Below are 27,940 nucleotides of genomic sequence, written 5' to 3'. Positions count from 1 at the left end.
ATAATACTACAGTACAATGCAAAGCATTAAAGATCGGCATATACATATAAAATGAAAAATGAAAAACATTGGTTTACATGATATTAAGTTCCACAAGTGTACAAGCGTATATGCGAGTGCAGGCCAAGTTGTGTTTCTCCATTTTCTTATTTTGTATATATATATATATATATATATATATATATGTATATATATATTCTTTTCATAGTTAAAATACTTCTTTTGAAACACATAGACTGCATAGAAGTGCTCAAGTCAAACCTGAGATGTTAGACAAGTATAATAAATGAAATGGAAAAACTTCACTCTGTTGTACATGCACACTGACATTGCACATCTAGCGAAGCATATTAGCTTCATTTCTTTCAAACCTCCACATGTCCTCTGCTGTCACAGCCCATGTTTCACTGCCATGTAGCATCAAATAATCTGCAAAAGTCATCATTGTTTGATGCCTTTCACTCTGAGAGAGAGGCCCTTTGTTACCAACAAAGGTAGAAGCTCTCTGAACTTTGCCCAGAGTATTCTTATTCTATCAGCAATACTCTTGGAGCAACCACCTCCACTGCTGACTTGATCACCTAGATAACGGAAGCTATCAACTACTTTTGGGTATACCCACCTAGCATTTGATGGAGTCTATTTTCTGAGCATTTCTAGTGTTTATTGTACTTGTTCATCTGTCACACACAAAGATTGTTTTCTCTGTTAACCTTCCTCTGATATTGCTGCACCTCTTATGTGTCCATAGCTTGAACCATATACACTTTATGGAGTTTCTACCTAAGCCATTTCTACATATCAAGCAGGGCCATCTCCCTGAAAGAATTTGCAATTTGTCTGCTTTCTTGTTTACTAAGAATTTGGTTTTTACTAAATTAACTCTAAGGTGCTTTGATCCCAGACCTTGTTTTCACACCTGAAATTTTTGCTCCAATCTGTCTATTTAAAATCACCTGAAGACAGCAGATTTTTGTCATGATGTAACTTAATAAGTGCTCCTGAAACAGCAGTTGTGAATTTTAAGCTCCACTTGTATCCTTCTTTTGTTTGTGTATGTGATGGGGGGGTGTCTAATAAAGGAAGGGGAAAACAAAACCAAGGCTGGACAAGCTGATCAGATCATTTAAAATATTTTAATTACTATAAAGGTGAATCGAAGTAAGGGAAGAAAAATAAAAGTAACTTATGTCTTACAGCTGTTTCCGGGATATCCCAGGTAATGGGTCAGTGTGTTGACCAACAACTCCATACACTGGATATTCCAGAAAATTCAGTGTAGATAGAGGTATAAAGTTCATAGTTCATCTTGTTCCAGAGGGTATGAGTGTTTGTCCATCTTTCCATGAAGGTGTAACCCTTAAATCTAGCACTTTAATGCTTGATTTAGTCTATCAACCTGAATGCTTCACTCAACCAACTGTCTGGACTTACCTGAGATTAAACATAGGGAGGTATGTGGAGTACCCAGTGTATGGGGAAGTTGATCAACACATTGATCCATTACCTGGGATATCCCAGAAACAACTAAGTCATTATTTACATTTATTTTCCTTATTTCAATTCACCTTTACATTAATCAAAATATTTTTAATTACCTGATAAGCTTGTCCAACCTTCCTGTAATTTATACCTGCTGATTTGGAAGTCTGCAACAGATCCCCAGCTCCAGCCTTTCTTTTGAACTTGGATCCTAATGGATTACCAATTACAGCACTGATGATCTAAACTTATTGGTTTAGATCATGAGTGACCTAAACTCTTCCTTTTCTATATAAGATAATATGTAAATAATGGTCATTATATATTTAATAACTAAACATATATATTGAGAGAGAGACCGTAGGTCAATGGGTTTAGGATCTGAAGAAACATTGTAAAGCTAAGCGTTTTAGCACTTTATGGATATGGAACCCTCGGTAACCCCATAAACTAGCCATATCTATATTTATCCATCGATCTATCTATTTATCTATATAATAATAATAATAATCATCATCATCATCATTGCTTAATATCTGTTTTCCATGCTGACACGGGTTGGACAACAAATATATATATATATATATATATATATATATATATATTTATAGATGGATGGATGGATACACACACACATACATACACATATGTATGTAAATATTCCTTTGTCTTCAACTTTGAAAGGAATCAATGCAAAGTTAAAACAATGTAATAATTCAAATCACATCATACATGAATGTGCCTTAATATTTACAATACATTTTGCCTTGTACCCATCCCATTTGCCACCATTATATTTTATCTTATGTTGAACCCATGTTAGTATGGAAAGTGGACATTAAATGATGATGATGACGATGATGATGAATAGTATTGGATGGCCACCCTAAATTTTGTGTAAAAGAACAGTTGATTAAATCTTGTCTGGTACTTTATCTTATCAACTAAGTTAGAATGAGGGATCAAACTGATTCCCACCACAGAATTTTGAATTCAGGATGTAAATGGATATAACTATATACTGCAAAGCATTTTGTCTGAATCCCGTCATTGTATTTTCATTCATGAAGAAAATGCAACATGGTTGTCATCCCATGCTGTATTCATGCTCTTCTAAGAAGGAGAATGATGTGGCATTCTGTTGAAATTATATAATCACTGGGATTAAGAAGGTCATTTAAACTACTTACATCCTTATCATCATCATTATCGATCAACTGATTTATTGCTTCAATTTATATTATTTTTTACCTTACTAGCTGATTCAATTTCATGTGATTTCGCAACAAAATACTACTGTGGTTATAAAATTGCATATGGATGGGTACCGGTATTGGATAATGGTACTAGTTTCTTTAATGTTCCTGGTAAGTATAGTAGTCACTTAACTTTCAGCCTAAACATTGTCTTTTACATTCTCCTTTCTATCTGTCAGTCTTTCTCTCTCTCTCTCTTCTCTCTCTCTCTCACTCCCCTCATTTCATGATCTTTTTCCTCACTCTCTGTTTCACTCAAGTACTCCTTGCATCATCTAGCATCCTAGATAATGCTTAATGCCTGCAATATTTTTTGCTATCCCCATCTGGATTTTATGCATACATGGCCAACTGTATCAGAAGTTTGCTTCTCAATTATAATACTCCAAATTCACTCCCACTCTGGAGCACACTGTGTCTTAGCTTTTGGTTACAGATGGTATATGAGAGCATGATGAAACATATTAAATTTGTTTTTTTCCAAAATATATACTTGTTTAGAAGGAGTACATCTTACATGCTGGCAAATATGATATATAGATGTATTGCAGAAGAATATAATCTGTTAATGGCTGTTTTTGCATAATTAATTCGTTGGACTGCATGGCTCAGCTTATCATAAAGGAAAGTTTACTTGTAACTGACAGCATCCTATCTAGAGAAACATTTGTCTCTTATCTGCATATTGTCAGAGAAAGCTAAAATAAGGAACAGTCCATTTGATGAAAAAGCTTTATGGAAGAAAAACATGTGTTTCTTATATCTTCAACTTTCTGTTTGGAATTTCAAATTTTTTATTTGTTGGAAGAAACAGTAAATTTATTTGCTAATGTTTCAACAAATAAGGACTTATTTTTGAAGAAAAGTTAAAAACTCTGGCTTTTCACCCATTCAATTGTTTGCTTTGCAATTCAGTAATTCTGCTAATATTTCTGATAATATTCTTTGATTTACAGGTAGTATGCAGATTATAGGAACAAAGGGGAAAATGCTGTCACCCATGGAAACATTGGCAGATTCATGTGTGAATATCAAGTTTACTACAGCTTTTGCACTAACTGGGAATTTCTCAGTTATTTTACACCAGAAGAACCCTAATGGAAATAATTCACATCATCTTGCTTGGAATGAATATTTCTTTAGTCAAAGAGATGAAACATATGAAGGACAATTCCAGCTTCCAGCAGGGACAAGTTTTCTTACATTCATTGCGGATATCAAGACCGGGGGAATGGCAATTAATAGTGTCAACATTTATAATGGAACCTGTCCTGAATTAAGTTAGTAATTCATTTCTATTTACTCTTGACTTTTCATAGTTTTGATTTTTATTTTCATAATTTTGATCATTGATCACATTCAGAACAGCTTTCATCATAGATCTGCTCAATCAGAACTGAAGTTAAGCAAAAACAACAAATTTGAAAATCTATGCTTTTAATTCCTAGGAAGTTACTCAAGTACCATATGTTTCTACTAAATGTTTAGGTACCAAAATACACTGAGAGGTGGGAAACCTACCAGACAGTATGTAGTGAGCAGTTTCAAAATATGCAATGTTTATTTCTATTTGTTGTAGGGTGACCATATTGTTATGAAAGAGAGAATAAGTTCTGTTTGTATTATCTATGATATTCTCTGGTAAATTGGTAAAGGTGTTTAGTTTTCTGAGTAATAATTATGTAATATTGTTTAGTTTCCTGTGTAATCATTCTATAATATTGTATCATGTTAGAGTATCAGAGAAAATTCCAGAATTGTGTCACATGATAAATGACATGTCTCATAGGTCAGGTGCTGTATGGGGAGTATGACTTTCCTAGCAACTAGGAAATTAATTGGTTCAGAATAAAGTTCTAAAAGATACAACATAACATGACTCTTTAGAAGATTCTAGATGAATGTACAAGTATATAAGGACAGCTAGTCTCTGTGTGTAGGGGAGTGGTAAACAGAAGTCAGCGTAAAACTAATTAACAAAGAACTACATTCCACAAGATGCATGTTTTGAAGACACCCAGCAGTGCATGACTTCTTCTTTGGGTAAGTTGGCTTGCTGGGTTGATTTGCACTTTCCCTACAGCTAACTTTTGCTGTTGGAGCCATGTTGGTACAGAAGGGAGGTCACATTTTGCAACATTATCTAGTTTTATGTTTTATCACAACAGATATATATCAAAATTCAAATATGTTGACACAGCTGGATGTAATGTAATGCAAATATTAGGACATTTAATTTGTGTCAAGCTTAATGAATATAGGTGCAGGTGTGGCCGTGTAGTAAGAAGTTTGCTTCCCAACTACATGGCTCTGGGTTCAGTCCCACTGCATGGCACCTTGAGTCAAGTGTCTTCTGCTATAACCTCAGGCAGACAAAAGCCTTGTGAGTGGATTTGGTACATAGAAAATGAAAGAAGCCTGTTGTATATACATATATATATATATATTTGTGTGTGTGTGTGTGTGCATGCACACATGTGTGTTTGTCCCCCACTGCTACTTAGCAATAAGTATTGGTTTATGTCCCTGTAACTTAGCAGTTCTGTAAAAAGAAACTGATACAGTAAATACCAGGCTTAGAAAGAAAATAAGCACTGGGGTCAATTAGTTCGATTAAAATTCCTCAAGTACCCCAGCATGGCCATGGTCCAATGACTGAAACAAGTAAAAGATAAATATCATCACTTTTAATTACAGATACTTGAGTTCCTGTTTTGAGTTCCTTTATTATACCTGTTTTTGGATTCCATTTTCCATAATCTCTCTACCAAGCTAAATTTTGATATTAAAGTGGAAGCAAGGTTTAGAACTGATGGGCCTTAGAATCAATGTTGCAAAAACTAAAGCCCTAGTAAGTAAGAAGGTGAACACATCACAAACCCCTTGAAGTAGGTGGCCCTGCTTGATCTGTAGAAAAGATGTAGGTAGAAATTCCACAAGATGTACCCAGTGTAAGCTATAGACAAATTAAGAGGTGCAGCTACATCAAAAGCAGGTTAACTGGGAAGATAGCTTTTGTGTGCAGCAGATGCACAGGAGCAATAAACACCACAGATGCTCAGAAAACAGACTCCATCACATGCCAGGGGGAGAAACTAGAAGTAGTTGATAGCTTATGCTACCTTGGTGACCAAGTCTGTAGTGGGGGTGGATGCTCAGAGTGTTACCACTAGAATAGCCTGGGCAAAGTTCAGAAAGCTTCTACCCCTACTGGTGATAAAGAGCCTCTCGCTCAGAGTGAAAGGTAGATTGTACGATGCATGTATGTGAACTGCCATGCTTCAAGGCAGTGAAACTTGAGCAATGACTGCTGAAGACATGTGTAGGATTGAAAGAAATGAAGCTAGCATGATTTTCTAGATGTGTAATGTCAGTGTGCACACATTAAAGAGTGTAAGCGCCCTGAGAGAAAAGTTGGACATAAGAAGCATCAGATGTGGCATGCAACAGAGATGACTGCGCTGGTATGGTCATGTGCTGTGTATGGATGAGGAGAGTTGTGTGAAGAAGTGTCACTCCCTAACACTGGAAGAACCTATGGTAGAGGGAGACCCAGGAAGACATGGGATGAGGTGGTGAAGCACGACCTTCAAACGTTGAGCTTCACAGAGGCAATGATGAAAGCCTGAGGCCTCTAGAGATATGCTGTGATTGAGAAGACCCAGCAAGTAAAGTGAGATCACAGTCGTAGCCTACACCAGTGTTGTATAACCAACCCATTTAAAAAGTACCTTTGAATTGTCAGGTGACATTCTGTGCTTGAGGAGACCTATGGAATCAAGTAAAATCAAAATCAAATTAAATCACAATCAAATGGAAGTTGTAGTTGTGGCTGATGCCAGTGCCGCCTGACTAGCTCTCATGCTGGTGGCACACAATAAGCACCATGCATGCATGGGTTGTTGCCAGTGCCACCTGACTGGCTCCCTGTGCTGGTGGCACATAAAAAGCACCTTCCAAACGTGGTCAATGCCAGCCTCTCTGCCCCAACTGGCCCCTGTGCTGGTAGCACATAAAATGCACTATTCGAATGTGGCAAATGCCAATGCTGCCTGACTGGCTCCTGAGCTGGTGGCATGTAAAAAAGCACCCACTACACTCTTGGAGTGGTTGGCCTTAGGAAGGACATCCAGCTGTAGAAACACTGCCAGATCAGAGTGGAGCCTGGTGCGACCTCCTGGTTTGCCAGTCCCTAGTCAAACCATCCAACCCATGCCAGCATGGAAAACAGACATTAAATGATCATCATGATGATGAATATAAATACTTTAACCTTATATGAAAAGTGTATGAGAATTGTTAGTAGCCTGTGGAAAGGCAGCTCTTCAAAATATTAAATAACTGATTGTTTTAAGGGGTTTCTTTTTAGAATCTTATTGTATCTTAATGTTATCTTTAGAATGTATATTTACAATATCTATATCCATATTACATTTTTACTGGTGATCAAGCAAATTGAAATGCATTGCAGACGTTACAGACATTGGCTATGTGGTTAAACTTAATTTGCAAGTATGCACTTTCAAGTTCAAGCATGTAGTTTCGCAATGTGCAACACCTTGAGCAAGTGTCTTTTATTATAGCACTGGGCCAATCATTCCTTTTGAGTGAATCTGGGAGACAGAAACTGTGAAAACCCATTATATGTGTGCGTGTGTATGTGTGTCACTTTATGTTTGTATTTTTGTTTCCTTTCACCTGGTGCTGGTTTTTTTACATCCTTGTACCAGACTGGGGTCACTTTGAAGATGGCATTCAAACATAGACACAGATCAATGAGTGAAACAAGTGAAAGATAAAAGATGTAATCTGGAGATGAGATTGAATTTCCCCAATAAGTGGGAAATTATAATCTTATTTACAATGGACAGATAGATGTCCTCATCTTGTTTGCTGTTATCACAACATTTTAGCTGGTGTTCTGGCGGAATTTGGAACCCAACCCTTTATTTGACTAATGGAGTACATTGTTCTCATTCCTATAGTATGTTGCTGATGTTACTTTTCTGTTGATATTATTTTTCAAGTCACTGCCTGAGATTGAACTTAGCATCTGAGGTTTAGTAGCCCATGCCCTTATCCACTATGCTATATGCCCGTGAGCAATTATAAAATGAATTGTAGGGCTTATAAACCTAGTATTTTATCTTTTCTTAACACTGGTTCCCATATTACATTCATATCTGCACTAGATTTGCTTAGGAGGTTATTATGTCCTAGCATATGTGCAACCTCTTTTAATTTTCATATTTTCCACTGGTGTTTTCTGTCAATTATTTTAACTTCATCCCACAGTGGGAGGTAGTCTCCATTTTTCCATACATGATCAACTATACACAATTTTTCAACATAAAGGCGGTGCTCCACCATGGCCACAGTCAAATGACTGAAATAATTAAAAGAATAAAAAATCCCCTCATGTCACAGCTTTACAATGTTCCTGTACCCTTACTTTAAGTGGGTAGTATGTTTCGCCTTTGTATAACCTACCACAACTGCATAGGATAGAGTACATGCAGTTTTTGGTCATGTTCTCTTCTATGGGTGGTTTTACTCAGAAGATATTTGCAAAGTGTATTACTTCTTCTCAATACTGTCCTGGTGTCATATGGACCGCATATCTTATGCATCTTTTCTGAGAGGCCTTTGACATGGGGTAGACAGACTCTCTCTCCTCTTCCTAGTTGGAGTGGATAGTATGTTCTTTGGATGGTTGTTGCATAGCAGATTTTTCTTAGCCTGATCATTTCTTACTGCTATGTACCAGGCTTCCTACTTACAGTCTTTGCTTAATGTTTTAGGCACTGAGCAATCTCTCTCTTTATAATGTATGAATAGTGGGAATTGAAGTTGAGCTATTTTCCAGTGAAAGTTGGCTTGTGGTTTGCGGATGTCAAGAACCCATATTCAGTGCATGTTATTAATACATCCAGGAAAGCCAGCCAATTGTCCTTTTCCTTTTCCATTGTGAACTGTATGGATGGCTTTATTGAGTTTACATGATCTAGTAGTACTTGGAAATACTTTTGGTGGGGCCAGAGTATGAAAGCATCATCAACATATCGAAGCCATAGGGTTGGCTTTAGTGCTGTTGATCCTAAAGCCAAATTCTCAAAGTATTCCATGTATATATTGGCTATTACTAGTGATAATGGCAAACTCATAGCTAAACCTTCATCCTGTCTATATATATCAGTATCTACTCTGAAGTAGGTAGTTTCTATGAAGAAAGTCAACATTTCCATCAAGTTTTCTATTAGTATTCTTGTGCATTCTTTTAGAGAGGTATCTGTCACTAGTTTATCTTGAATCATTGATAATGCTTCATTGGTTGGGACTTTGGTAAACAGTTATTACATCTAAACTCACCATCTGGTTGGATCCAGTGGGAGTATCCTTGATCAATTCTGTGAAGTGAGTGGAATTCTTCACATACGATGTTGACTTACCTGCAAATGGACTGATTATATCCACAAGGAAGTAAGTTAGTGGATGACATTCTGAACCTCTACAGCTCACTATGAGTCTTAATGGAATACCATCCTTATGAATCTTCAGGAGACCGTACATGTGTGATAGCTTACTGTAGTGTTGAGTCAGTTGTCTGTACTTCATTAGTATAAAGTGATCCTTGTTCTTGATTAAGATCTGCGACAACTTCTCTGTTTTAAGAGTTGGGTCTTTCTTTATTTTGTTGTAGCTACCATCACTTATCAGACTTGCCAGTTTTTCTGAGTATTCAGACTTGTTCATCGCTACCATAGCATTGCCCTTGTCCACTGGAAATATTATAATGAAACTGTCACTCTGTGATGTTTTAATAGCAAACTTTTCTTTCTTAGTGATGTTTGGTTTGGGAAAGTTTGCTTTCTATAGTACATTTAGTCTCATTTTCCACCTTAGTTCATTTCCTTGTGCCATTGTAAATAGCGTACATAATTCCTCATCTCAAAAATACAGAATAGAATTATAATCTTAAAAATTCAGCTAAAATATTTTGACTTCTAATCAACAATTATTATTATTATTATTATTATTATTATTATTATTATTATTATAATTATTATTATTATTATTATTATTATAATTATTATTATTATTATTATTATTATTATTATTATTATTATTATTATTATTATTATTCAGTAGTTTTATTTTTATAGCGTGCTTTCACTTCACTACCGAGCGCAGCTCTGTGTGCCTTGGGTATGTGCTGTGATTTGTTGTGATGCTCTGATGGTTATTGTATGGAAAGTGTTCTGCGTAGGATGTGTGCAGTGCCTAGTAGTGCAATTTTCTGTATGTTATATGTGTTTGTAAGTCCTGGTGTTTTTGTTATGTATTTGTCTGAATATTTTTTTATCATGCCTAATGCACCTACTATGATAGGAATTGTTTCTGTTTTCAGGTTCCACATTCTAGTTACCTCTATTTCCAGGTCTTTGTATTTTGAGAGTTTCTCCATTTCTTTTAGAGACACGTTGTTATCTGCCGGTATTGATACATCAATTAGAAAGCATTTTTTTTCTTTATGATCTCTGACAACTATATCTGGTCTGTTGGCCTTAATTTCTCTATCTGTGTGTATCGGCATATCCCAGAGTATGGTTGCTTTCTCGTTTTCTGTGACCTTTTCTGGTGTGTGCCTATACCATCTTTTTTTTGTTGTTATTCCATAATGTTGGCATAGCTTCCAATGTATGTAGGTTCCAACTCTGTCATGTCTGTGAATATATTCCTTCTTAGCCAGGACTGGGCAGCTAGAGATAATATGATTTATTGTTTCTTGTCCATCTCCACATATTCTGCAGTTACTTGTAATATTTCTTTTCATTACATGTTTTTGGTAATTTCTGGTGGGGAGGCTTTGGTCTTGTGCTGCAATTAAAAATCCCTCTGTTTCTGCTTTGAGTCCTGAGCTTCTCAACCATTGCTGGGATTTTTCTTTGTCTATTTCGTTTGCGTTTAGTTTAGTGCAGTATTTACCATGAAGGGGCTTTTCTTGCCATCGTTTTATCATGGCTCGTTGCTGTTCTATTTTTATTTTGGATTTCATTTGTTTTATAGCTTTTGTTGTTTCTTCATCATCTTCTTCGTCTTCTTTGTGTTTATTAGGTGGTATGATTTCTTGTTTGTATTTGTCAGCTTCCTTAAATACTGAGAACAGTTTTTTGTTTTGCTCGTGTTTTGCTGCTATCTGGATCAGTTTTCCTTCCTTCTGAAGTAGGTATTTTTGCAGTCCTATGGTGGTTATTTTATAGTAGTTTTCCAGCTGTATAAGGCCTCTACCACCTTCTATACGTTGTATATATAGTCTTTCTATGTCAGATTTTGGGTGATGCATCCTAGATCCTGTCAGTATTTTTCTTGTTTTCCTATCTATTTTGGACAGTTCATTTCGTGTCCAGTTAAGGATATTGTAGCTGTAACTTATAACTGGGACAGCTAAAGTGTTGATACCTATTATCTTGTTTTTAGCATTGAGCTCTGTTTTTAGTATTGATCTAACTCGTCTATAATATTCTTTTTTTATTTTCTCTTTCATTTGTGTGTGTTGTGTCTTATCTAGTTCATGGATTCCTAAGTATTTGTAAGTTTGGCTTTGGTCTAATTCTTTTATTTCATTGGTTTTATCTAGTGTGATGTTGTTACTCTTAACTAGTTTTCCTCTTTTCATGGTTACTTTGGCGCATTTTTCTAATCCAAATTTCATTTCTATTTCTTTGGTAAATCCATGAACTGTCTTTAATAGTGTTTCCAGCTGTTTGTCATTTGCAGCGTATAGTTTTAGGTCATCCATATATAAAAGGTGGCTGATCGTTTTGCCGTAACATTTATATCCGCATCCAGTTCTATTTAGCATATCAGATAGAGGTGACAGTGCCAAGCAGAAAAGGAGTGGAGAGAGCGTGTCTCCCTGGAATATTCCTCTTCTAATGGGGATGTCTTTGGTTTTCATGAGTCCCTCTTTTGTTTGGAGGTGTAGGACTGTTTGCCATTTATTTATAGAGTGCTCTATGAATTTTATGATTGTTGGTGCTACTTTGTTAATTATGATTGTTGGTGCTACTTTGTTATTATTATTATTATTATTACTTTTTTTTTCTTCTTCTTTCAAATTTTCTTCCATTTCTTGCCGAGTGTCTTCCCGACTCCTAGGGCAAAGAAACTCATAGTGTATATTGGTAGGCCATTAAACCAAACTCAGTAGTTCGTTCATTTTTTTATTTTTTTTTTTTAAAGTTAAATTAAAATGCATGAGCAGCAACAGTTCTCACATCGACAATGCTCTTCTCAATACGTGTGATGTACCAGTTAAGACAATCTTTTGCACTTCTTGCAGGGATGGTAAGCCAGGGATCATTCTCATATAATTTTCGGTTCCCTTCTTGATCATTCCTAGTGCTCCTACGATCACAGGTATTGTAACCGCCTTGAGATGCCACATTTTCTCAATTTCAATGAGTAGGTCTTTATATTTTCTGAGCTTGTCAAACTCTTTCGCTGAGATATTATGATCACAGGTGATGCTCATGTCGATCAATAAGCAAACTTTATTGTTTTGGTCTTTCACAACAATATCTGGTTTATTTGGCCCTGATGGTTCGGTCTGTATGTACTGGAAAGTCCCACAGAATGGTTACATTTTCTCCTTCAGTTACAGCCTCAGGGTGGTGATTAAACCACTTGTCGGCAGTTTTGATATTGTAATGCCGACTTATTAGCCAGTGGAGATATTGGCCAACTCTGTCATGTCTTAATTTATACTCCACTGGTGCTAAGACTTTACATCCAGAGATTAGGTGGTCCACTGTTTCAATCATGTCGTTGCAGAATCGGCATTTTGGGTCTGCTCCATTTTTCATCACATTGGCCTGGTAGTTCCGGGTTGATAGGCTTTGGTCTTGAGCAGCCAGGATGAAACCTTCACTCTCTGCTTTTAGCCCTGAGCTCCGCAGCCACTGATGGGTTTGCTTCTGGTCAACATCAGCTTGTTTGCTGCGGGTCACATATTTGCTGTGCAGAGGTTTCTCCTCCCACCTATCAGCCAATTGCTCATGCGCTTTTTTCATTGCCATCATTTTCACCTTCTTTGCAACAATAGTTGCCGTACTTCCCTCGGGTTGTTCAGTTTGGGTATCCTGCACGAAATCAATAGCAAATTTTTTGCTTTCCTTGATGATAGAATGAAGCTTCTTTCGTCTCTCGTGATTTTCCACGAGCTTTAGCATCCAGTCATTCGATATTTCGAGATATTTGGCCAGTCCAATTGTGGTTGTTTTGTAAGCTAGTTCAAATTGGATCAGGCCTCGACCTCCTTGGGCTCTGGGAAGGTAAAGGCGATCTACGTCTGCCTTTGGGTGGTGCATCCTATTACAACTCAGCAGCTTGCGTATTTTTCTATCTATATTCTTTACTTCACTCATATTCCAGTTCAACACATTGTAGCTATAAGTAACAACTGGAACTGCTAGGGAATTTATAGCTAACACCTTGTTACGTGCATTTAGTTCAGATTTCAGGACTGCACGAACTCTCCTATAACATTCCTTCCTGATTTTCTCTTTCATGCTTGCATGCTGAATACCAGAGCCTTCATTTATCCCTAAATATTTGTATGTTTGTTCTTGCTCAAGCTCTCTTATGACTGTGTCAACATCTAACACGACTGAATTTGTGGTCTTCACTTTCCCTTTCTGGAAAGTGGCCTTGGCACACTTCTCAAGTCCAAACTCCATCCCGATGTCATCGCTGAATGATTTCATGGTGCGCAATAGGCCTTCAAGTTCATTATTGTCTTTACCATAAAGTTTTAAGTCATCCATATAAAATAGATGGCTTATTTTTTTATTGGCAATTTTATACCCATACCCTGTTCTGTTTAATTCACTTGTAAGGGGTATTAGGGCTATGCAGAATATTAAAGGTGAAAGTGAGTCACCTTGAAAAATTCCACAGTTGATGTTTATATTTTCTGAGGCAAGTACTCCATTAGAGTGGTATAATTGGAGATTCGTATTCCACAACGACATATTGTGCTTCAGGAAGTTTGAAATCACAGGGGAAATTTTGAAGATGTCCAGCGATCTCAAGATCCATGGATGCGGTATACTGTCGAAGGCCTTTTTATAGTCAATCCATGCGGTGCTGAGATTTCTGCGCTTGTTGTGACAGTTCTCAAGGATCATACGATTGATTAGCAGTTGATCTTTGCATCCGTAAGAGCCTCGGCGGCACCCTTTTTGTTCAATGGGGAAAATATCGTTCTTCTCCATGAATGCATATGTTTTCTCCGCCAGGATAGATGTTAGGATTTTATACGTGGTGGATAGACAGGTTATAGGCCGATAGTTTTTTGGAAGGCTGGTTTCGTTATTCTTTGGGAGTAGGTAAGTAATGCCACTTGCTAACCATTCAGGTGTTTTCTTTGGGTCTCTCATAATTCCATTGAGCAGCTGAACTAGCTTACCGTGTGCGCACGGGAGCGATGCGAGCCAGAAATTCGGCACCCTATCTTTACCGGGGGATTTCCAATTATGGGCCTTCGTGAGTGCCTTTCTTAGGTCTGCTATTGTGATGTCTTCCCATGCTTGTTGTTGTAAATTTTGGTAGGATCCTTCAGTTTGTATAATCCAGTCTGCATTTATGTTGTACGTCTTCTTGTCACTCCAAATCCTTTTCCAAAAGTTTTGAACTTCTTCCATGGGAGGGGCGTCTTTAACGGTTACTTTCTCCTTCCCTATTTCTTTGTAGAATTTTTTGGCATTGGATGTGAACAGCTTATTTTGCTTGTAAAACTTGTTTCTCTTCTCAAATCTTCGTATTCTTTGGGCTTTTGCTTGGACTTTTTGTTTCAGCGTTTCTTTTATTGATATCAGTTCTTCTCTTGGTGAGGATCCAAATTTTCTCATCTTTCTTCCTGTTCTGGATCTTACATCATTTCCACATATTAGTTCATTTAATATTGATATTTCCCCTCTCATAAATTCAATCTCTTTTTCAATTTTACTTCTCCAGGTTTGATTTCTTCCCAGGTTTTGTTTTCTTTGTTTTTTCGGGGGCATACAGCTGGTTTCAATTGCCCTAGCAGAAGCGTAAATAATTTCATTTAACTCAGTAAAATCAGGTTTTAATTCTCGTATTATTTCATTTGTTACATAGTTGCCAATTTGGATTTGTTTTTTATTTTGGTTTGTATTTGAGAGTTTATGAAGCGGTTCTCTATCATTCATACTTGTATGTCTTACAACTTCAAGCGTATTCAGGATTTTCAGCCTCATTTCTGCTATAGACTCTCTGTGTTCTTCAGCAAATGCGAGATCTTCAGTTACTGTTGTTTTTTTATTATTATTATTATTATTATTATTATTATTATTATTATTATTATTATTATTATTATTATTATTATTTTCATTATCATTATTATTATTATTATTATTATTATTATTATTATTATTATTATTATTATTATTATTATTTTCATTATCATTATTATTATTATTATTATTATTATTATTATTATTATTATTATTATTATTATTATTATCAATTACAGATTGTCCAAAGTATAGCCATAAATGTTTAGACAATTCAAAATGTATCAATGAAAAAAATCTGTGTAACAATTACGAAAATTGCATTACTGGCAGTGATGAAGCAAATTGTCGTAAGTAAAACTTAATGTCATTTTGTTCAAAAAAGAATTAATTTTTTAAAGTATTTTAATTTGCTTTAAGTATGCTTTTTTTTAATATAAGTATGTATATCTTTCTATATGTGTATACTTGCACATGTTTGTGTGGATGCATTTATGTATATTTTGATGTTTGCAAAAGTATTGTGTTTAAATGATCTGTTTGCTTCAGTAATTATGCACTCATATGAACGTGTGTGCATGTATATAACTATGTCATTACACAGTTACATATGAATATATATAATATCACATGATTATACTCAACTGAAAGAGCTTTCTTTCATATTTTAGCAAATTCATGCAAGTTTCCCATTACAGGAAAAAACTTACAGTTAGAAGATAAAATGAATAATTTGCTTCATTACACATAAATCATTCAATAATATTTATTTTTCACATATGCACAGTGTCACAAATTTGGACTAATGGATATAAACAAATGTATGAACCTAACTATTTAACTGATAATTTTATTGAACCCAGAAGAATAAAAGGCAAGGTTAACTTAAGAATGTAAAGCAATATATATAACTCAATACTATAAAGTATTTTGTCTATCATTTTCTTGATACTCCCAATCCCTCAAAATATTTACAAAACCTCCAAGAACCCATCAGAGTCAAGAGTATACCATACAGATCATAATGGCTCCTAGTGTCACTCTGGTGTTATACAAAATATCAGGTCATTAAGAATGAAATGCTCAATTTTGTTATGCATCAAGTTTGACAGTTGTTATCTGGACAATTCTTTGTTTTACAAAGTGATAAGTTACATCATCACTCTTCGAAATGCAATTCATAGTGTCTGATTATATTATGATTTTTCTCTTGTAACTCAATTTTTGTGAACCATGGCAAGATAAAAAATTCGTGTTGTTTATGAATGTGAGTTCCATTATGGAACCAATGCATCCAAGACAGCTTGAAACATCAGTGAGGTGTTTGGTGAAGATCTGGTGAATGAATGTACTGTACGTTGATGGTTTGAGAAGTTCTGGTCTGGTGACTTTACTCTTGAAAATCAGCCCTGGTGGATAATGATGTGCTGAAAACTGTAGTGGAAGCGGATACATCTCAAACTATGTGTGAGTTAGCAGCAAGGTTTGATATTTTGATTCCAACTGTATTCGACCATCTGAAACAAATCAGCAAGGTAAAGAAACTGGACAAGTGGGTACCACATGAACTGAATGAGCATCAAACACACCATCTAGAAACTTGTTCTTTGCTGTCATGGCATAGACATGAACCATTCTTATATCAAATTGTTACATGTGAGGAAAAATGGATTCTTTTCAACAATAGCAAGCGCTCTGTATGATAGCTGGATAGAGATGACATGCCAAAACACAATCCGAAGCAGAATATTCACCAAAAAAAACTAATGGTGTCTATTTGGTGGTCCAGTGCTGGTGTCATCCACTACAGATTCTTGACACCAAGTAAGTCAATTACAGTGGATGTATACATCAACCAACTGGATGAAATGATGAGTGAATTTGCAATTAAAGAACCAAAATTGGTCAATAGAGACAGGCCAATTCTCTTGCAAGACATACTTGACCACATGTTGCATGAAGAACACTACTCAAATTACAAGAACTGAACTTGGAAGTACTCTGTCATCCACCATATTCACCAGACCTTGCACCAACTTACTATCACGTTTTATAGGTATTAGACAACTTTTTACAAGGAAGAAACTTCAAATCTGAAGAAAATGCAAAAACAGCCTTTCATGATTTCATCACCTCTTGCTCTCCAGAATTCTTTGCTGCCAGCATAAAAGAGCTACCAATAAAATGGCAAACTGTGTTGATAATTTAGGTGCAAGTTTGTTGAGATAAAGTAAAATAAACTTTCAGTTCAAAATTGGACATTTCATTCTTAATGACCTGATAGATGGTTGCTAACACCCATGATAGCTCCCTTTGAACTACCAAAATTAAAACTTCTTGTATCACAGCTAGTATTGAAGCTCATTGTGAAAGTTCTAGTTAAACCAGATATCTTTGATAACTGAAATAGTATTTGGCTATTAGTTAGTATCTTTTAAATAGATACATGTGTGTCATTAGCCAAAGTATTGCCATCTTGAGTTGAAGAACTTTGACAAAAACTCATCCATGATGCAACAGAGAGAGAGAAAGACCAGATTAAAACGAGATTCAAACTGTTAGAAGTAATCTTCTTGCATAAAATCTATCTTTTTCTCTAGTAGCCTCAGTACATTAAAAGATTTTAGCCTTGTGAGATGTATGGTAACCTCATTAATGCTGATATCAGGAAAAAAAGCACCCAAAACACTCTGTGAAGTAGTTGGAATTAGGGGAATCATGCAGCTATAGAAATCATACCAAAGCAGACACTAGTACATGGTGCAGCACTCAGACTGATCAAATCTAATAAAACCAGCCAACACATCCCAGCATGGAAAATGGATATTAAAAGATGATGACGATGATGATTTGAAGATAGTTATTTATTCTTGACACCAGGTAAGTCAATTACAGTGGATGTATACATCAACCAACTGGATGAAATGATGAGTGAATTTGCAATTAAAGAACCAAAATTGGTCAACAGAGACAGGCCAATTCTCTTGCAAGACATACTTGACCACATGTTGCATGAAGAACACTACTCAAATTACAAGAACTGAACTTGGAAGTACTCTGTCATCCACCATATTCACCAGACCTTGCATTTCATCCAGTTGGTTGATGTATACATCCACTGTAATTGACTTACCTGGTGTCAAGAATAAATAACTATCTTCAAATCATCATCGTCATCATCTTTTAATATCCATTTTCCATGCTGGGATGTGTTGGCTGGTTTGATTAGATTTGATCAGTCTGAGTGCTGCAGATTTGAAGTTTCTTCCTTGCAAAAAGTTGTCTAATACCTATAAAACGTGATAGTAAGTTGGTGCAAGGTCTTTTTATCAAGTAAATCTGACCAAACAAATCTATAATCAGATGGAACCACTCTGTTCATTTTATTTTTTGTTCAGATATAATTCATTTATACTACATTTTCTAATGTGAACCTCTTTTCTTTAAGACATGAAAATGTGATTTGATAGAAATTTGTTGCTATGTCTAAGAAACCAAACAACCAAACCACATTCTCTTTCTCTCTTTTCTTCCCCCACCCCCTCTCTCTCTCTCTCCCTTTCTCTCCATTATTAGTTGCACTATCTAGCTTGTCATATCACTTAGTACAGTTTGTGAATACACAGTTGCTTCATATGAGTTTGCTTCAAAATATGTATTTTTCACACTTATAAGTATGTTGATAACCTATCAGTTAAAGATATATCTTTAAATATAAAAAAAACAAGAGGGAAAATATTTTTGCTTTGTACTCAATACATCAGTTTATAGATTTAGAGTCTGGGTTGGTTTCAAGTCCACAATAAAATTCATAACTTCTTTCTAACTACAATAAACTTTGTTTCTACAAACAAATTACATCTGATCTGACATGCAAAAATATGCTCACAGAAAGTGTCTCTATGTTCAGATTCAAAAGCTTAATTCGAATAATGGTTTAAGCTTTCTATCACTACTATTGTTATCTATATTACTAATGAAATGTAAAATTGCTAGATAAATTTTATACTAATGAAACTAAGTTCAATAATCAATCATTAGATTACTGATAGATCATTGAAATACCAGGAATATTGTCATTGTCACTATTTGCTCCTTTACTGATCTTAACTTATTCTGAATTTCAGCAAAATACTTTTCATGTGATTTTGAAGATACTAATATGTGTGGTTGTAAAAGTCACCCAGAAAATGCATGGGGGATATCTACTGGAATGTTTGGCAATATACCCTCAATTGATAATTCAGAAGGAACATATGAAGGTGAAATATCTTTCAACATTTAAATTATTTGCTATTTCAATATTTATATCTCCATGATAACATGTACTGGAGATGTCTGCCATAAACTATTTCTCAGTGCTTATCAATATTGCATATTTTTTTCTATGAAACTCAAGATTTTTGGTGCTAATTTAGCTATTTCCTTTCAGGTCTGTATTTAGCTTCTTCTACAGGCATTTCTTCTCATTAATTCATTTTTGTCCCACTCAGCTATACCTCTATCTAGTATTCACTCTCATTAAGAGTGCTTTCATGATTCCCTTGTGCTTATCTTTTTTCACAATATTTTCACATTTAGTAGACAATACTCAAAATGATTTCATCTTATGAATGTATAGGTACTATGTATGTTTCATTACAATGTAATATCATAAAGAAACTTCTTTTTTCCTTACCAACAAAAGTATAAATTACATGTATCCCAATTTGGAATAGGTACACTGTATTGCAACATATCATAAGAGGTGGTTAAAAGGGTCACAATCAGGAAGGGCAACAAGCTGCAAAACACTACCTCAAAAAGAACCCCATGATGAGTGATTACATATGGGTTGCTCATGATCCAATGTACTCTGTGCAGATCCTCATTTCCTTTTCTCAAGCTCAAATTGGAGAACATAGTCAAAGCAAGGGAGAAATTAGCTCATTTTATGATGGTCCCTTGTAAAGATTGACGCCTGAAATTTGGGACATGGGATGTAGGAAAGATGACAGAGAGATCGGAGAAGGTGGATGACACATTGATCAAAAGAAAGTTGGTATCATGTTGTCAAAAGATCGAAATGAAGTTGTTTGAGAGTGAAGAGGGAAAGGCAAGGACAGAAGTACGAATTTAGGTAGTGAGGTTGTCCAAATGATGTATATGGATTTTGTGCCTAGATTTATGTAGATTTTGTAGATAGTGTGGTGGCTTTGATAAAAACAAATGAAAAGCTGATGTTGGTGATGATGGTGATTGGAAAGATCTTGCTGAACATTATTTCAGAGTTTTGAAGAGGATGGATTTGGTATTTGATAGAGAAACTGAGAGAAAATATGAAAGATGAGGAAGTTATTGTAGTTGGAAGGGACTTGAATGAATGTGAAAATTAGCATGGCTTGGAGAAAGATTATAGGGATTACAAATATGGTGTAAGGGATGGTATGGATGAAAGAGTTTTGGAATGTGTTGATAGAGTTATTAATCTGTTATATTTTCTCTTTAAGAAAGCAGATAATACACATATTTAATACATCAGTTTGGTTGATGTCACTTGTTGATAACTTGAAGGCACATATGTAATGAGACAGGTGAAATCTTCAGAATACAGGTACAAATGTAATCCCAGGAGAGGAGGCATCATATAGTTTGTATGACATCAGAGTAAGAAAAGGAGGAGAGCTCAGCAGATGAAGTACCAATTAAAGATAAAAGTGTCAGACTGAAAGGAGTGAGAATGAGAGAGGCTTTAAATGAGAAGCTGAGTACAGTTGAGGGTGAAATCGTTGAACATGAAAATGGTTAGAGGTCACTGAAGGATAATTTTTAGTAAGTAGTGATGGTGTGTATGGATGAACAAGAGACTCGCCAAGACACTCAGAAAGATGGTGATAAGATGATGACAAGGGGAAGAGGTTCAGAGAATGGCAGAGGTTATGGGATATCAGTAGCAGAGGATACACCTCATGAAAGTTACAAAGCAGCAAAAAGGCTATAAAGAAAGAAGTACATTAAAAAATATTCATAGGCGCAGGAGTGGCTGTATGGTAAGTAGCTTGTTTACCAACCACAGGGTTCCAGGTTCAGTCCCACTGCGTGGCACCTTGGGCAAGTGTCTTCTACTATAGCCTTGGGCTGACCAAAGCCTTGTGAGTGGATTTGGTAGACGGAAACTGAAAGAAGCCTGTCGTATATATGTATATATATATATGCGTGTGTGTGTTTGTGTGTCTGTGTTTGTCCCCCTAGCATTGCTTGACAACCGATGCTGGTGTGTTTATGTCCCCGTTACTTAGCGGTCCGGCAAAAGAGACCGATAGCATAAGTACTGGGCTTACAAACAAATAAGTCCCGGGGTCGAGTTGCTCGATTAAAGGTGGTGCTCCAGCATGGCCACAGTCAAATGACTGAAACAAGTAAAAGAGTAAAAGAGAGAGAGTACATATAGATTGAGAGCAAGGTCAGAGAGAGGTATTTAAGATTGCAAAACAACCAGAGAGAGATGCAATGTGACAAGAGTGAGCTGCTTGAAGGATGAAGTGGAATAAATTGTGACCTAAGATGGAACTAAGGGAAAATTAAAAGGATATGTGGGGAGGCTGTTCAACTTGAGAAATCAATTGGATGAAAGCATAGAGAGCTATTCACTTTTTGGAATGGCAGAGGAAATAATAGAAAAAGTATTTGAGAAATTAATAAGAGAATTGAAAAACTGAAAAGCAGGAGATCTGAGAAAAGTTCTGGAAAGTATGTTAAAACTTGTGGAAAGTTAAAGTATGAAGAAAATTACTGAGATTTATAGGCTGGTTGGGGAAAAAGTCATATTCTGAGAATTGTTCTGTTCATGAGAAAAGTGATTCTTAAGTCTGTGGCTCATTTAGAGCAATTAATCTAATGGAGCATGGAATGAAGTTAGATGAGAGTTAGTAATCAAGAGAATGAGACAGGAAGTGAAGTGTAATGAAAAACAGGCTTTTATCTTCTTTTTATATGTTAGATTTACAGGAAGGGATAATGCCTATCTCTTTCACCAGCTCTTGAAGATTAGTGACTTTAATGTCATTAATGTTCTGTTTATTTGTTAAAAGCTGGGTCATTTACATCAGAAAGAGGAACAACTATTGTACTTTTCTTTTTAAGTATTGTGAGGCAATTAAAAGAGAAAATGTTTCTAGGCTGGAGGAGGTTTTTGATAGGATTTCACACAAAATGGTGACTGGGGCATTAAGAGAGTTAAAAAGTATAGGAAGGATTGCTTAGAGCAGGGATGACAGTGTATGAGAGAGTGTGCATAGTTGTAAGGATAGGTACTAGCAAGTGGGGAAGCATGTGATGAGATGAAAAGACCATGTGCAGCATGCATAAAGGGTGTTGGAACTCTTTTAAGTGTACCCTATCCACTGAGTGAATTCATTGAAAATTGATTAATGTGGTAGTTATATTTAAGTATATGCATAGAGAGAGCTGTAGTTAGAGGGTAAATTGAACTGAGTCTTGAAAATGGTATGAAGATGAAAGGTGAGAAAGCATTTGGTTACCTCAGACCTTTCAAATGGCAATGATGGCTAGAGTGGGATGTACATGGATGACATTCCTGAAAGTGAGTTGTATGGTAATGAAAAGATGGGTACCACTGAAAATAAATGGAGAGGTTTATGTATCATGAGTAAGAAGTACTATGATTTATGGGAACAAGTGTTATGATTTATGGGACCTGTATAAATGTGAAGTAGCACAGAAGGTTGGAAAGAAAAGAACTTAGAATGGTTTGGTAGATGAACTGAGTACCACTAATAGAGAAGAATGCAACCAAATTAAGTGTAGATAATAGGAATATAGTTAGTGATGGATGCTGTAAAGAAAATTGACTAGGTCATATGCTGGGGATGGGTGAAAGTGACTAAGTGAGAGGATTGATGGAAACAAATGTGGAGGGAGTCAGAGGAAAGTGGAAGAACAAAACAGACATTGTTAAAGATTAATGCAGAGGAAATGAGGGCAAGGGTATTAGTGAGGGAAAATGAAGGCAATGAAACAAAATGGAAAGATTATCATTGGACACATTAAGCCAACTCCAGTTTTATGAAGGAAAATGGCCTTAAATCTTTTGTTGTGGAATGTGCTGTTCTCACATCTGGGACAGTATTACTATTGCATATACAAACATCCTAGATTGCATCCAAGGAAAAGTCACTCAACTTCTTCACATTACTTCAGAGTAAGGCAGCAAGCTGGCTGAATCACTAGAATACCAAGCAAAATGCTTAGTGGCATTTCACCCATCTTCACATTCTGAGTTCAAATTCTACTGAGGCCGACTTTGCCTTTCATCCTTTTGGGATTGATAAATTAAGTACCAGTTGAGCACTGGGGTCGAGGTAATCAACTTAGCCCTCCCCTCAAACTTCAGGCCTTGTGCCTAGAGTAGAAAGGATTATATTACTCAGAGTCTTACTCTAGCCACTGGCCTGCAAACATGTGGTCGTCTCTCTCTACTTTTGATACCACCACTAAAGTAGCCTATTCCTCAGAACAATATGGTCTCATGCCACCTCAACTCAAGCAGTCCCAACCCATCCATCCTTTCATCACCCATGTAATGTCCAACTCTGCCAGGTTCTGTACTAACCACATTGCTCAGTCCTTCCTCTCCAAGACATCAGCCTTCTGAAATTTCCTTTCTACTGATGGTTATCCTGCACATGTTTGTTTTCTCAAAAACAAACAAACAAAAGCAAACAGAGTAATGGCTTGAATCTCTTTGGTCTTGGAAGAACCACAGATACCATGGGTACTTCCTCTTTTTCCCAACCCAGCAAGTAAAATCATAAAATTCTATAAGCTTTTCATTTTCCTACACACTTTAAATGCGTGGTCTCTTGTCATGATATTTACTTACAATGAAATATTACTTTATTTTGCAGGCCAATATATAATGTCAAATTATAGTAAAGAAAGCAAGTTTACAGTACCTCAAATAGAAATTGAAGAGACTTTCTGCTTTAACTTTCATTACATGTTTTATGGAAATGGTACTGTATCGGTTTATGACAATGATACTTACCTAATGAGCCTTTCTAAATTTGATTATGATATGTGGAGAGGTGTCAATATCACATTGTCTGGAGGAATTCACAACATTCACTTTGCATACTCAAAGGAGGGAAACAGCACATCTGGAGCAATAGCACTTGACAGTGTTTCAATAATCCCAGGAAGATGTTTATACAAACGTAAGACAGTTCAAATCTTTATTTTTCTTGATATTTGTATTTCAGAAAATATACAGAATTTATCAAATAAATGATAACATAAATTAGTTGCAAAAGTTTCATTTTTATAATCTATCAGGAATAAAACTTTCATTTCTTCCATATTTTCATAACAAATTCCAGCACATCATCATTGAATATATTTCCCCTGATAATGTACATCCTCAACAAAGAAGAGAACATAGCAAAAACTGGTTTCCTCTTCAGCACCACAAAATACATCAGTCTCCATTTTCCATCAACTACTAATCCTCCATGAAGCTCAGGTGAGACTCTCAATGGAATACTGCTGCTACATATGGGGTAGTGCCACTGCAACACACAGTGACATCTAAGACCACATCCAAAGGAAGGCAACCGAAATGATTAGCTATGACGTAATAATCCTTTCTACTCTAGGCACAAGGCCTGAAATTTTGGGAGTGGGAGGACATGTTGACTACATTGACTCCAGTGTGCCACTGGTACATTATTTCATCAATCCCACAAAAATGAAAGACTAAGTCAATGTCAGCAGAATTTGAACTCAGAACAAAAAGACAGGCAAAATTCCACTAAGCATTTTGCCCAGTACGCTAACAGTTCTGCCAGCTCACCACCTTGAGCAATGACATAATAATGACCCTAACAATTTCTTTGATGTGTTTCTAGGAATTGGAACAATAGCATATAGTTAACCTACAAGAGAGTATTTTTATATTTAAAAAAATATTAATCTCTTCTTATGTTTCCCTGTCTAAGCCAACCACTTCAAAGAGTGTACAGGGTAGTTTTACATGGCACCAGCCCCGGTTCTTTTTATGCGGCACCAGCACTAAGTCAGAAAGATTAAGCTTTTTCACCACTCTGATCCAAATACATACCAAAATCTATAGACAAATTGAATTTGCCTATTGATCTTTTTTAATATTTGAAAACTTATTAAAAGATAAATTTTTTTAAATGTCACATATGTTATAATTTATGAAATTAGTGTACATTTAAACACAAAAGAGACGACCCTTAACAGGCAGTCTTACATGCTAGAAGGAGCAGTCAAAATGACAAAAACCACATTTAAGAGCAATTTCGAAGGGAATGAAAAATAAAAACTTTTACCTTGTGTTTTTACAGCCTTACCTAGGTTTCAAACTCTATATTTTATGAATATGTTATAATTTATAATTAGAAAGTTTGCTTGATTAAAAAAAATGAGTGTGATTTCATAAATTTCAATAGTATTTATAATCATTATTTCTTTTTTCTTCAAAAGGTTGTGAAGAAAACTGGTATCCTTGTAATAACAATGCCACATGCTATTCTTTTTCTGAAAAATGTGATGGTATGGATCATTGTCCCAATGGAGAAGATGAATATAATTGCTCAGGTAAGTTTTATTTATATTTGATTTTGCTCAAAAATATTTATTTTGCATTAATATTTACTCTTTTTATTTGTTATTGTAAGAGCCCAGTGTTTTCCTCAGTGATGTCCAAACCATGGGACATCTTCAAAACTCTCCCTTCCCCCACCTAAATTCAGCTGCCCATTTTTGCACTGTTGATAAATCTATAATATCATCCCTTAATGTAGCAACCATGTCAACATGAATACTGTTGGAGGCTAAACCCTTTTCCTTCACATACTTGATAACATGATGATGTTAAATTTTGCTCACTTGCAAGAGAAGTCACTAGTAGTTACTTTGAATCTGCTTTTTAAGTGGAGAGATGCATAATTTGTTGTCAGCAGAAGTAACATTTCTTTCACAACTTCCAACCCTTTCTTGCTCTAGAATATAACAGCCTAAATACCTTCTTTCTTGACTATGTTATCTTGTAAGCAGAAAATATCTACTAAATATGGCAATCCATCCAATGAATTCCTTGATTTCCTTTAACGAGTGCTCTTAAACAACTTGTACAACACTTAATGCTCTTATACACTTAATGTTTAAAATCCTGCTATATTTTCCACAACACATTGTTTCAACTTTGATAAATAAAAAAAAAATGGTCTTGCTCAATATTTAAGAGCTGATTTCTCTCTGAACAAGATCATTTTTCATTTGTTACAGTGGTTTTTACATCTGCTGATTCTTATTATTTGGTCTTTGCTATGTTAAATTAGTGACCTTTTGACTTCATTGACCATTCTTCCAGACTATAAATATTTTTGTATCTTTGCAGTAGATTCTTCAGTAAGAACCAAATAATAATGAAGTAATAGGTAAAAAGAAAACTATGTGGGTATCAGAATACCGCCCTATTGATATGTAACCTTGAAATTACTCAGTAGTTTGCCCTTTGTTATATAAACCTGAGATAATGCCTATCTGAGCAGCTACGCATGCGATTTCCAAAGACCTTATGGGTAATAGTAAGGAAACCTTCCAAAAAAAAAAAAAACTGATTAATTTTATGACAAAATCTATATAGAAATCATCTTGCTAAATTTGGTGGTGCAACAAGGCTGCATGAGATCATAATATAAATGTATGTGATTAACCATGTCAAATCTTTTGGTAGAAGATTCCACTCCTATTCTACTTCTCTGCTGTTGAGTGATTATGGAGTGTATATCCACTAATCATTAGCCAAAAAGGAATTCACTTAAGCCATCAGATTTACTGAAAGCTGCTGTAATTAGGAAAATATTGCTTGCACAAGCTTCTTACTATATCTATATTTTAACATTCCTTAACATTCCTGAAGTCGTTGGAATTTATATATGCTAGCATATCTTAAGAATGGAGTGGATGTTACAGAGGAACAATCTCCTCCCTTCTGTTTACATTTTCACTATGATACCAGTTATTTTGATAAAATTTGCTATTGTTCAGTTAAAATAAATTTTTAGTGCAAGGTCACTACTAGTATTTTGGTCATTAAAACCATCAACACAAAAAAGTGTTGTTCTGCCACCAAGATAGTAGGCATATTAACCTGTATTAAATCAGTGATTGAGAAGCATTGTACTATCTTTACAATCCCAGCCCTAGGTTTTTATGAGTTTATGATGTCCTCTGTGTACCAGTAATGAGTTTGCCAATAAAGATATACAATTATTTATTTACTGTACAGAATTATTAATTTTTTTAAATATAATTACCAATTTGGAGGATCTCCTTTCAAAGATTTATTGCCTGATATGCTAATCTGTTAAATTCAACAGTGCTTATCAGGATTTGAGGCAACAAAGTACAAATATTAGGAGTAGAGAAAATAGTTGGTAGAAAGTTCTTCAAACTTCTGTCTTTTATTATTCATAGACGCTACTCCTTGAAGATGTGTGATATTAAAGCAAGTCTAAGAGTAGCATGCAGTTTCCTTTAGATTGTATCATTCAAACATAGATGATACAAGTGCTTCTTCATCATTTCATTGGAGGATATTTTAAGACAAAGATAGACAAGATTAGGATGAAATCAGATGTGAAGTGATATCAGATGTGTCAAGATAATCAACTCAGATACTTATATAAATCAAACTCTTTCTGAATTCAAAAACCAAAGCTATTGTTAGGATTCTTTCTATCAAGAAGACCTCTTCAGAAATACATTATGTGATAACTGATTACTAACTACTTAAAGCAGATTAAATAGAATTTAGTGAACTTATAATTGTGAATGTTAACTGCTCAAGGAATTGTT

General features: G+C 35.5%; 1 protein-coding gene across 1 annotated transcript in view; it reads left to right on the top strand.

The window, feature by feature from the left end:
* LOC115209054 (MAM and LDL-receptor class A domain-containing protein 2-like) overlaps positions 1 to 27,940 on the top strand; it is a 217,824-nt gene that overhangs the window by 108,160 nt on the left and 81,724 nt on the right. Inside the window, exons 19-24 of the mRNA XM_029777126.2 lie at positions 2,742 to 2,849; positions 3,695 to 4,018; positions 15,295 to 15,405; positions 19,183 to 19,317; positions 23,962 to 24,270; positions 25,562 to 25,675. Coding sequence (XP_029632986.1) covers positions 2,742 to 2,849; positions 3,695 to 4,018; positions 15,295 to 15,405; positions 19,183 to 19,317; positions 23,962 to 24,270; positions 25,562 to 25,675 — 1,101 coding nt within the window. The remainder of the gene's footprint in view (positions 1 to 2,741; positions 2,850 to 3,694; positions 4,019 to 15,294; positions 15,406 to 19,182; positions 19,318 to 23,961; positions 24,271 to 25,561; positions 25,676 to 27,940) is intronic.

This window comes from Octopus sinensis, linkage group LG3 (assembly GCF_006345805.1).
Source record: "Octopus sinensis linkage group LG3, ASM634580v1, whole genome shotgun sequence".
Classification (NCBI taxonomy): domain Eukaryota; kingdom Metazoa; phylum Mollusca; class Cephalopoda; order Octopoda; family Octopodidae; genus Octopus; species Octopus sinensis.
The sequence above is the reverse complement of the archived record's forward strand: the minus strand, read 5'-3'. Positions and strand labels throughout refer to the sequence as shown.